The sequence below is a fragment of the Mytilus galloprovincialis genome, chromosome 5, assembly GCF_965363235.1.
Source record: "Mytilus galloprovincialis chromosome 5, xbMytGall1.hap1.1, whole genome shotgun sequence".
Lineage (NCBI taxonomy): Eukaryota > Metazoa > Mollusca > Bivalvia > Mytilida > Mytilidae > Mytilus > Mytilus galloprovincialis.
In genome coordinates this window covers 54,926,964-54,940,082 of record NC_134842.1, presented here as the reverse complement: position 1 = coordinate 54,940,082, position 13,119 = coordinate 54,926,964, and the positions used below count along the sequence as shown (strand labels likewise).

The following is a 13,119-nucleotide window of genomic DNA, read 5'->3' as shown; positions in this document are numbered from 1 at the left end:
TAGAATTCATCAAATATCCCTCTAGATGTTTTAAGCTTCGATCAAATTATCATTTAGAGGGTAGTCAAATAAAATGAGTATATCAATTTTAGTAGGAAAATATGTGTTTCTGATATAATCGTCATCAGGAACACTATAGATCAACACAAATGCCCTCAATTGGTCATATAATGAACAGAAAAGGAAACTGCACGAACCAGTTGATTTTTATGTCGTAAATTTTCTCTATAATAATCAATTATTTTTTGTTTTGCAATGCAATTTTCTAGCCTTCAACAATGATGATGTATTAATGGAAGGCATTCGGTCGAATTCACTCATTCGATATTCGAGAAATTGCAGCGGCTACTCAAACGTCACTGGTGTTTGAGAAAAAAATAATGAGCAAGTATTTTTCAAGAACGTCTCGTCCTTTGTTTTTTTTTAAAAGTAAATCGGAAAGTACCAAGACATAATACTGTGGATTCATTTATTGTCGTGGGTACCAATTTTCGTGGATTGAGAAAAACTGTCGTAGATATTTAATTTCGTGGTTTTGCCAGTTGAAAGTCGTTATACAAGGCAATAGAAAAATCTTAATTCTTTGAACACTTAAATTCGTGGTTAACCTGTTCCACCAAAATCAACGTCATTTGGTATAAAAAGAAGAATAATGAACCCACAGTAAATACATATGTAGTGTCTACTACACAAATAAAATAAAGATGTTCCTGAGTTATACATTTTTGGTGCTGCAGTTGATAGCAATTTTTTATTTGCTTTCAATTTTTACCTTTGCATGTCTTCGTGCTATTGTGTTTTTCGTCTTATGACTTTTGACGTGACTCAGTATTTATGCATCCATCTATCGGATTTTTGACTTAAGGTGCTTCTGATGCATGTATTTTATGAGCGATTCGGACGCAAGAGTGTTTTGTCACATTGCAGTATCCATTTATCATGTTTTGTTTACACTCGTATTAATATTTAACTTTATTTGTACTTTATCGAGAAAATGTTTGATATATATTTTATGTACAATCAACTACAACAACGTTCTTGTTGGCGTCTATGTCAAATTTACAGTTAATTACAGTACAACAGGGGACATATTCTAATAAATGTTCATCATATGCTATTTCGGACATTCCAATGGTGTTAATAAATCATTGGATTTTGGCTACTTAGTTGGACCATAAATCATGGGCTGATGGGCAATCTAATTAAGTTCATTCTGGACCTGTTGGATGCAGAACGTTAATTACACATCTGTTCTAATCAATATCATTTTTTTTATTTTTAAAACTATCTACATGCATCATGTATAACAATCTATAGGTTGCAATTCTGTAAATATAGATAATGCAACTTCCCATAGGAACTCTCTTTGCGCCTAAAACTGGGCCACTTTTATTATGAAGTTTTGTGAAAAATTATATCCCAGAACGGAAAGTTGATATGCACTACTATTTTAATCAATGATCAAAATATAGGGCTGTGCGGCATATTTTCAACATTTATATGAGAGTTTAAACTTATACTAAAATTCTATACTATCTTTTCCTCCATTTTTGGACCTCTTAAGACTTAAATTTTAGGCGCTACCATGTTTTTCTATACTGTTAACATTCCAAAGCTATGTCTCTAAGAGATAAAACACAGAGATCATATATGGGAACAAGTACATTTACAAATAAACATATCTATGAATATTATATACCTCCCCAAATAAGGTGGGGCTTCTGAAGCAGCTACATTTACAGAATGCGACCTATACTCATTCTAAATTGAGCACATATTATATTAATTTTATCACTCTTTAATTTATTTGACGCAAATTAAATCCCATTCTCAAGAAGTGTCAAGTTTACTAGTATATATATTGTAGCAAATTTAGTGGAATTATTATGCTTATGAAATAGGAAGGAATGTTTTTTGTTAAATCCGGAAAGATTTGAAAGTATTTGTTTAATGATCTTTTTGTTTCAAATGTTTAACTGTTTCATGATCAACTATTTTAAAAACAAAAAATCTTTTTCAATTTAATACTAAAGGAGCTGAAAACAGAAGATGAAAATGTATTATTTAACTACACTTGCCTACCTAAAGGCCGTCCCGATGAGGACCTGCAAAGGGTTTATAGCAGAAAAAAGAAGGACACATGGTACAGAAAATCTCTCCATGATGGTTTCAAGCTGTGCACTACTCTACGACACCTATCCAGATGTTTAAGTAAAGTCGGGTTTAGGACAAATGTAGAACAAGTTGCAGCATATACTATCAATTCTCATCCGTAAATTGTATGATTGTCATCTGGCTTGTTCTGGTTTACTAGCAAAAAGAAACGATAAGCGTCACGATCCTTCCTGTCAAATTATATGTTACAATGTATTTGCAATGACTGTACTGATACAGTATTTCCTTATTTGGAGTATTTATGTTAATTCATTTAGATTGGTTTGATTTGACATTAAGCAACTATTTAAACTGTGTAAATCTTGCCTTGAATTCGTTGTAATGAATTCATTAGACAAGTCTCGTCTCTTGTTTTAACTACCATTATCGCTGACTGCTGTATTATCGGCGATTGTATCATGACTTCTATCCTGTACAAATAATAGACTATTATAGGCTTCTCGCAACACTTTTTGCATCGTTTAGTAGAATTGCAAACGGATATTCGGTAAGAATAAATGCAGTTGGGCATGACCATTTCTGGATGACAATTGAAATTTTTAAATTTTGCGTCTGATTTTTTAGTGCATTCTGTCGGAAAGTATTGGGCATGTATTTACCGATGCATTAAAATAACTAAGCTTTCGGCTATTATTTTTTGACGATCTCAAATTTGACGGGCAGGTATGTATTGCAAGTGCATTGATTGAATACTGCTTAATAGTGTTTTCCAAATGTGTCATATCAAATATCCTGATTATTAATATATTACAGATTTCAAATGTGTCGAGTTTTATATTTGGATAACAACACAGAAATGTCAGTATATATTCAGGAAACTTCCGGGGTATATACGATATCAAACGTTACTATATGACGTAGTGGTAAATTATACAGAACACTTAAAGAACGTCAGAGGCTCACAGAGGAAAAATAAAGTGTATCTGTCAATCATACGTTTTTATTTTACAATCCCGTGATTTACCCATCAAATACGTAATGGTGAATGGTAAACATTATATACCATGTCTGAGACCTGAATAACATATACTTTCAATTGAGTTAAGTTTGTTTGATGAAAGATCAAGCACATTCTTGAAATGTTAGTGTTTGATTAGGAGATGGCAAATTTGCGAATTTGACTAAGATTGCAGTATAGTTCCTACATATTTTTCATTTAAAAGTAATTAAACGGTTAACGTTACTTGCAGTTGAACGAAAACTGTAAACGTATTTTATGTATTTATACGAAAACGACGAGTATAAATGAAGATCAAACTAAGAAGCTCGTTTCAAACTTTATTTTGTTATGTAATTAACAACAAAACGCTGGTGTCGTGACTTCATGTATTGACATAACTGGAATATTGTAGTTTTAACATCAAAAGATACGCCACCAGTTTTTAGATTAATTATAAAGTACGAGGGTTTTTGGAAAATATCACAATCTAAAGTATTAAAGGAATTTTTTCTTTAGTGTAGTCAGCCCGTGTTGTAAATAACGTTAAAATTGACAAAAGGCACTTTGCTTTTCTTTTTTTTTTATTAAATTTGATAAATTTGAAAATTGGTTAAACAGGATAGTTTGAAAAATCATTTTACATGTTATAGTTTAAAGGAAAATATCATAAATCGGAAATAAAGTGATATGTACTCTTACCAGTTGCTTTTGTCTGTAGGGTTTTAGTCTCCGTATATATCCTATTGAAAGGGTTACCAGAAGAACACATTTGCAATTCGTACCATGTCACAGGGGCAAGCTTTGTAAGTTTGAACAAACAACGTCCATTATGTTCTACTGTAATATCGTCTGTGAAAAGAGTCAACATATTCCACTGCGCTGAGCCGTTTTGTCGATGATTAAGCACAAACTTCATGCTTGTGTGGGAGTATTCAATATACCATTCAACGGTCATTGAAGAATCAGTGCTGCCAACTATTTTAAAGTCTTTTGGAACTATATGAAAATAGATTGATCAAAAGTTATTATGACAAAATTTATATATTTTTTTTATTCTTCAATTTGCATTGAAATATAACGAACTGTTTTTTTTTTTTTAACTTTTTTGGATTCGAACATCACTGATGAGTCTTTTGTAGACGAAACGCGCGTCTGGCGTATATACAAAATTTAGTCCTGGTATCTATGATGAGTTTATTTTTATATTTCTTTTTTTTGTTTCTGACTTTTCTTTAAATTTATTTTTAAATTTTATAACGAAAGTAATAGTTTAGATAGCAACTGCTAAATTAAAATAAATCCAAATTGTTGATATAACAAATAGTTCAACGAAATTTAATTTCACCAACCAAATGTACGCTAATAATTTAATTTTGAATGTAACGCATCTTCTGATTGGCTGATGTTATTTTGTTATGAGCCCATAGACATAATTAAGTCATGTGACCGTGGGGTCATCAACGTTTTTTTATGGTTTTCTACGGTTTAAAATGTAATTTGGAATTAAATTATAAGAAATGACTGTAATATTTTTTCTGTCTATTCGAAATAACATAAAAAATGTGGTGCACACTGTTAAATAACCCGCTACGCGCGTTATTCAGTGTGCACCAAATTTTTTATGTTATTTCTTCATAGACAGAAAAAATATTACAGTCATTCCTTAAATAGAAATAACGGAACCAATTTTTACTGCACCCAATGCACATTTCGACAATTAATGTCTCTTTCTGATTTGAATTTTCCTTGGAGTTCGGTATTTTTGTTAATTTTACTTTTCAGTGACGTTCGGGCTGAAATTTCTGAAAATCCAAAGTCTATAGCTAATAAAAACGTTGAAGAGCAGTTCAAAATGTCAAATGAAAGATTTAGTCGAAAATTATATTTTTGAAACTGATTTAAAAAATAATTCAAATAACGTTGACAAATCAGTTTGTGACGGAGAAGTAACAATGGAAGAATGTACTTAAGCTATTAATGCAATACAATTAAATAAAGCACAAGGGCTAGATGGTTTTACAGTTGAATTTTATCAGATGTTTTGGGAAAAAATAAGATATTTTCTAGTCAAGGTTTTAAACACTGGTAATGAAAAAGGAAGTTTATCGCACTCACAACGTACTAGTATTTTGACATTATTGTTCAAAAAGGAGATCATTTATTATTAGATAATTATAGGCCAATTTCCTTACTTAATGTAGATTTAAAACTATTGTCTTTTGTTCTAACGCAACGTTTAAACAAGATACTACCAACAATTATTAATGAAGATCAAACAAGGTATATAAAAACAGATTTATTGGTTTTAATTTGAGACAAATTCAAGATAGTATTGACTATGCGGATGCATATTCTATTGAAGGGGCAAAAGTTTTTGTAGATTTTACTTTTGATTCCTTGGAATGGGATTTTATGTTAATCACTTTGAAACATTTTGGATTTAATGAATCATTTATAAACTGGGTAAAAACATTATATACTGGGTTACAATCTTGTGTTATTAATAATGGATGGATTTCAGAAATATTCCCTAACTCAAGAGGTATAAGTAAAGGCAACAGTAGTATACCGCTGTTCAAAACTCATAAATCCATGGACAAAAAACAAAATCGGGGTAACAAACTAAAACCGAGGGAAACGCATTAAATATAAGAGGAGAACAACGACACAACACCGAAACGCAACACACAAAGAAACGGACCAAGCAACAGACAAAACACCACGAGAATAACAAATATAACATCAAAACCAAATACATGAATTTGGGACAGACAAGTACCGTGCCCCGTCTTATCTCAATATTTCAAAAAAAAGGGAAAACACAAACGACTCAACGTTAAAAGGCAACACACACAAAAACGAACAATAATATAACAATGGCCATCTTCCTGACTTGGTACAGGACACTTTTAAAGGGGAATAAAAGTGGTGGGTTGAACCTGGTTTTGTGGCATGCCAAACATCGCACTTTAATGGCAAAGTTAAATATAACATTGAAATGACAACATAATATTACAGGACTACAATACAAATAAATAGGAGAACATATTAGACAAAGAAAAACATGATTAATAGATAACAAAAAGCATCTGGTTTAAAATTCAATACGCCAAAAACGCGCCTTGTCCACACAAGACTCACCAGTGACGCCCAAATATAAAAGATCGAAAGTGAAAAAAGTACAAAGTTGTACAGCACTGAAGATCAAAAGGGGTTTCCCTTATCAGCTCTTCTTTTCGTCTTATCCATGGAGATCATGGCTTTAAGACTTCGAAAACACATAGAATCAAAGGGTTCGTAGTTGAACTAGATAATAAAAATCGTAGCATTGAATTTCACAATTAAGTGATGATACGACTTTATTTCTAAGTAATAAGAAAGAAATCAAAGCTGTTATGAATGAAATAGAAATTTTTGGATCATTTTCTGGGTTAAATTTGAATAAAATAAAAAAGAGGGTATGGTTTTACACTAGTAATTTTGGGGCCCTTTATAGCTTGTTGTTCGGTGTGAGCTAAGACTCCGTGTTGAAGGCCGTACTTTAACCTATAATGGTTTACTTTTTAAATTGTTATTTGTATGGAGAGTTGTCTCATTGGCACTCACACCACATCTTCCTATATCTATATGGATAGGAAAACTGAAAAAAAGTAAAGATAAGGTAGCCGGGATTAATTGGACAAATAAATCAGTCAAAGCATTAGGAATATATTTTGGTCATAATAGAGAAGAACGTGAAAAATTAAACTGGGAGAATAAAATTGAGAAAATGGATAAATTATTTCATTTATTGGGGGAAACGTAATTTGACTTTAATCGGGAAAATTCTTTTCATAAAAACATAACCACTTTTTACATTTTTTGGCAAATAGCTGTACAGTTCAGGAGAAATTTAGAAAAGATGTAGAAAGTAAATGTTATAAATACATCTGGGAAGGTAAACCAGATAAGGTTAAAAGAAATACCATGATAAAGTCATACGAAGAAGGGGGGTTACAATTGATCGACATACAAAGTTATTTTATGTCTCTAAAATTATCTTGGGTAAGTAAACTCGTTAGTAATGATAATTCAAACTGGAAGTTGATTCCATTAAAATATCTCAGTGTGGTTGGTATTAATTGGTTGATTTTTAAGATGAATTTGAAAAGAAGAAAATTCTAGAATATATCATACATATCCCTGAATTGTATAGAGAAATATTTAAATGTTGGGTAATATTAGGCGGTGGACAGACAAAAAAACCTACCAACTTAACAGAAGTAAGAAAACAGGTAACTTGGGGGAACAAACTGTTTAGTTTTGAAAATAAAACCACTATTTTTGAAAATTAGATTAAGAGTAACTTGATATTTGTCAATGGTATTATAGATGACACTGGTAATATATCTCAACATTTTATTCTTCAAAAATTAGACTGCAAGAATAATAGAATTGCAGAAATAATTTTTTTTTAAAAGCTATCCCAAAAGACTGGCTTCAGATGTTAAAGTCCGAAAGTTCTATAAAAAGTATTGTAAATATTCCTACACAGAAACTAATCTGGTAAGATAATTACATTGAGGCTTCAAACTTTTCAACAAATATATTATATGTCAATTTGTAAAGATAAAACTGAACCATCAATTGGAATTAACAAATGGATGCGTATTTTACAAATTAATGAGAACCTTAGTATTAACCAACTATATGTTTTCATGTTTCATTATTCAGAAGAAAATAAGGTAAAAATATATAGATGGAAACTTTTACAATTCATATTACAAACAAAACACTTATTGTTTAAACAGAAACATAAAAATGACGGTCTATGTAATTTATGTAACGAAGAAGAAGATTATAACCACTTTTTTTATTTCTTGTAGATTTTTAGAAAAAAAATTGGAAAAGTATTTATGAGTTACTGATAAAATCAAATTTAAATTTTAGAGTATCGTTAAAACAATTAGTCTTTGTATATAAAAATTTTCACAAAAATCATTTTGGTCTGAATTATTTCCTAACAATTTCAGGTTTTTCTATATACAAATCATATAATGTATCTAATCAGAAATTGACAAATGTAAATGTTTATCAAATTTTTGTTCAAGAATACATTAAAAGATATAACGAAAACAGAACAATGAAATTTAATCCATTACTGAAATCACTAAAAAGAAGTTTAGACGATTGAATAGAATGAACATAGTGCATTAAAATGTTGTACAATTGTATTTCAAGAAATTTATACATAGTATTATAATATATACATATATACCAGCAGCTGATTACTAAACTGGGTAATCAGTGGAATATAACATATAACAAATATGCTAGTTACATTGTTACACCAAGAAACCAAGCTTTTCTTGGTGTAACCATGGAAGTATTATATTGACAGGAACTCCAACAAACCGACTTCAAACGTTTATAGTGCGATGCCGCAAAATCGTTAAGTATCTGTTAATTAATTTGACATCTTTCAATTAGTTGTATCGATGCATGGGTTCAACGACGTTTTCGGGATACTCGTAATTACGGAATTTACCGAAGTAACCGGATGTATACATAAATGTCAAGGATATGACATTTAACGACCCCCCCCCCAAAAAAAAAAAAAACAAAATGAAAAAAAAACCATAATCGTTTGCATGGACATCATTTTCAATCGCAAATATCTATTTATTCTTTATATTCGCTTATTTGTTTCTCTGTTATTTGTTTTGTGCATAATCAGGCCAATAGAATTTTTTTCATATATGAAATGGATTTGCTAAAATATGTTTAAGGCTGTAAGGTGACCTGTAGTTGAAAACTTCTGTTTCATTTGATCTCTGGTGGAGAGTAGTCTTATTGGCAATCATATCTTCTTATTTTTATATTGAATTATAATAAATGTCTTGTGTAAGGAAACAAATAGTTGTAATCTGCATGTATAATTGAGGTTTACTGCTAACAAATCACTTGTTGAATTGTTTACTGAAAGTCCGGTGTCAAATGTTTCATTCATTTCAACAAAAAGAAAACTTTATAAATTTCCCAAAACAAATCCGTCAGACGCCAGAGCAATCTCGGACCAGGTTGAATTTAAAAAAAAAGAAGGTGTACATGTAATCTGTGTTTTAACTTGATACATACTATATGGAGAGACAATCACGGGCGTATAATTATCCACCTCTTAGTGCTTAAAACAATTTCTATAAATATGTTAAGTTACATTTTACGATCGAGAAAACTATTAATATTTGTGTTACACTCGATTAAAATTTACAATCTTTAACTTAAAATTTGAGTTATCAGGCGCCATCAGGCACACTACACGGACATCAAATTATTTTCTGCAAACACTCTACTTCAGAGTCATGTAATCTGCATAATCCGATATTTCCCGATTTCCTAGTTCTAGTGATAAAAACATATTAGACAAAACTAAAAATAATCTTACATTCTTTCCAAATACAGTTATTTTTCTTTTGTCATTCTGTTAAATATGGACCGATTTTTAAGATTGTTTCAGCTGTAGTCTTTAATTATTGAATAAAAACAGGTGTCGTTATTCATGTAGCGATTCGCAATTAGCCACGGGAGTTTCCGTGTTTTTCTACATTGGTAGGTAGATTAGACCCTCGATAACAGATCACGTGATAAGATCAGTTTCTGTAAACTACACACGCGAGGGCGGCATCGCAGATACCCCACAAAGGAGTTATCACATACTTGACATACTGAGTCGGAACCTTTTATTTTCCTAAAGAAATCAGTGGGGTGCGAATGTGCTAATTTTTCGTTGGAGTTCCTGTCAATATAATACTTCCATGGTGTAACAATGTAACTAGCATATTTGGTGAATAAACATATATTGTCGTTAAAAAAATAAAACGTTGAAACCAAAAAAATGACATAAAATTTAACCAAAACCTGAACAAGGAACCAGAGCTTTGAATGACGGAACTGTATTCTTTTATTTAAAGTAATTTCCAAAATGGTATAAAAAAAAATATGCAAACTTACAATATCCGTACTTTCATGCCAGTACCGATGTACTGGCTACTTGGCTGAGGCAATTCAAACGTTTATTGCATCCTTTCGAGTTTAATAATTTGTCTTGAAGAATTTGTTCTGCCTACCTTGTGCACATTTATTAACGTATACATTAAAACATCTTCTTTTGGCATACATTGAAAATGAATACATTTTTTTTTTTATTATATTTTGCTAAACAGGTATCATAAAACGTATTTTTAGGGTGCGATCATCTCCAAAATTATTTATTATCACAACATTCCCGTTTGAATGGTTTTACACTAGTAATTTTGGGGCCCTTTATAGCTTACTGTTCGGTGTGAGCCTAGGCTTCGTATTGAAGGCCGTTTCTTGACCTATAATGGTTTACTTTTATCAATTGTGACTTGGATGGAGAGTTGTCTCATTGGCACTCATACCACATCTTCCTATATCTATATATGACTGAAAACAAAATTCAGAAAATCTTAATATACAATTTACATATTGACGTGTAATGCTAAAAATAATTGTTAACATTGGTATACCATTCGAACACGAATACCCTTAAAAGATTTCTGATTTTAAATGAACATTTATTTTCTAATTGCATGATGTTAGGACAAACAATTTATTTTCTAATTGCATGATGTTAGGACAAAGTATTTTTGGTTACAGTGTAGGGCATATGTTGTTGTAGACCTTTTTTTTGTAGTAATGATTTTGTAAAACACTGCTTATATCAAGCTACTATAAATTTTAAAGACTTGGACTTCATATAAAAATATATCGCATTGTGGGTTCGATGTAAAATTTACAAAATCAAATAGTTAATTTATGGTTAACCAAATATATATGTTACTTTTAACTGAGAAATAACTGTAAACGTATTCTATCTTTTTATTCGAAAAAGACGAGCATTAATGAGGATCAAACTAAGAAGCTCGTTTCAAACTTCATTTTGTTATGTGATTAACAGTAACATGTAAATAACAACAAAACGCTGGTGTCGTGACTTTATGTATTGACATAATTGGAATATTGTAGGTTTAACATCAAAAGATACGACACCAGTTTTTAGATTAATTGTAAAGTACGAAGGTTTTTGGAAAATATCACAATCAAAAGTATGAAAGGAATACTCACGTTAGTGTAGTCACTCCGTGTTAAATATTACGTTGGTTTTTTTATAAATGTAAAAATTGGTTAAACAGGATAGTTTGAATAAACATTATACATGTTATAGACTGAAAGGAAAAGATCATTAATCGGAAATAAACTGATATGTACTCTTACCAGTTGCATATGTCTGTTGGGTTTGAGTCTCCGTATATTTGTGTATAAAATAATTATCCAAAGAACACATTTTCAATTCGTACCATGTCGCAGGGGCCAGCTTTGTAAGTTTGAACGAACAACGTCCACTATGTTCTACTTCAATATTGTCTGTAAAAAGAGTCAACTTATTCCACTGCATTGAGCCGTTTTGTCGATGATTAAGTAGAAACTTCAGGCTTTTGTGGGAGTATTCAATATACCATTCAACGGTTATTGAAGAATCATATCTGTCCACTATTTTAAAGTTCTTTGGAACTACATGAAAATAGATTGATCAAAAGTTGTTACTTAAAAAACGTATATACTTTTTTCTTCTTTAATTTGTATTGACATAAAAGAGAACACTTTTATTTGTTATCAGTATAACTGTCATTTTTTGTTTATGACATTTCCTGTATACTTTAATTTTATAACGAAAGTAATAGTGTAGATAGCAGCCGTTTTGTAATAATTCATATATTATTGTTAGGTCTTACAGTACCTTCACGTATGCAACAATATTTAAAAAAATAAAGTTTTTTCAAAAATTCAAAATTACCAAATAACAAGCATATATACATTGTACATAGTATGCCAGTCTTCACGCGATTATCAAAAGGTTGCTTCTCAAACAATGTGTTAAACAATTGTTCGGTACAGAGACCATTGCAACAAAATGAACAATTACAAACACAAATTGAAAACAAGCCTACGCAAAACATTACAGTAAAAAATAAATTCCGCCATTTTTTCTATGAAAACAAAGTTCAGTTGTTATGTAGCTTGTTCAAAAGCTTACATTTGGTTACCTGCAAATCTCTGGTTTTCACATTTTATATAACAATAAAAATGGAAAACAACTCTTAATTAAGTTCAGTGAAAATCGTGGCCAAAATATTTGAATATCCATAACATAATATACAGCCCTTGTATGTTGTATATACAGTGTGGTTATCAAAGTTTAAATATTGATAATAACTGATTTTTAATTTTATACATTAATTTAAAATATTGTGATCAAAATTCATTTCTTAAAATAAATAAATAACTTTCTAGTCGCACTTTTTCTTTGAAATCAAATTGCATTATGGGCAATTCCGGATGGTGAAAATAGAAAGTGTAAGGTGCATTGTGCAAAGGTGTAACGTGTATGGTGACATGACACAGGGTGTATGGTGTAATGGTGTATGGTGTATGGTGAATGGTGTGATGGTGTATGGTGTTATTCGAAAGTTTACACCATCCAAGGACTGTAATTCTTCTGTAGGGTTTATTATCGACTCCTAGGAGTCGATATTAAGAATTGAACGATGGACAATTAGTGCGTGAATTTTTCTTGCTACCTGTTTGGAAGATATTACGAGACGTGAATAATCAAAGTTTATTGATTGGTTGGGACAATCCAAACCTAGTAAATGTCCTTCAATCCCGTAGAGTATCGGATTTGTCCTCTCTATTTTAGCAATTAGATTTTGCCTGGTCATTAATCATGCATATTAATGATATTGGTACACAGGTAACTTTTATCTATAAATAGTCGTTTTCTGGAGTTTCGTAAACAACAACGTTAAATGATATATACTAAAACATTTACTAAATTTTATCACCGGTATAAGGAAATAATTCGTAAATAAAACTCAACATGCAGACATCTTATACATTCAGGTATTTCACATCCAAAATTTTATGGAAATATTCTTTATAAA

At 30.7% G+C, this 13,119-nt stretch overlaps 1 protein-coding gene across 1 annotated transcript in view; it reads right to left on the bottom strand.

The window, feature by feature from the left end:
• Positions 1–13,119, bottom strand: part of LOC143076053 (uncharacterized) — a 188,089-nt gene that overhangs the window by 102,730 nt on the left and 72,240 nt on the right. Inside the window, exons 9-10 of the mRNA XM_076251681.1 lie at positions 11,393–11,689; positions 3,815–4,111 (exon numbers count right to left, since the gene is read on the bottom strand). Coding sequence (XP_076107796.1) covers positions 3,815–4,111; positions 11,393–11,689 — 594 coding nt within the window. The remainder of the gene's footprint in view (positions 1–3,814; positions 4,112–11,392; positions 11,690–13,119) is intronic.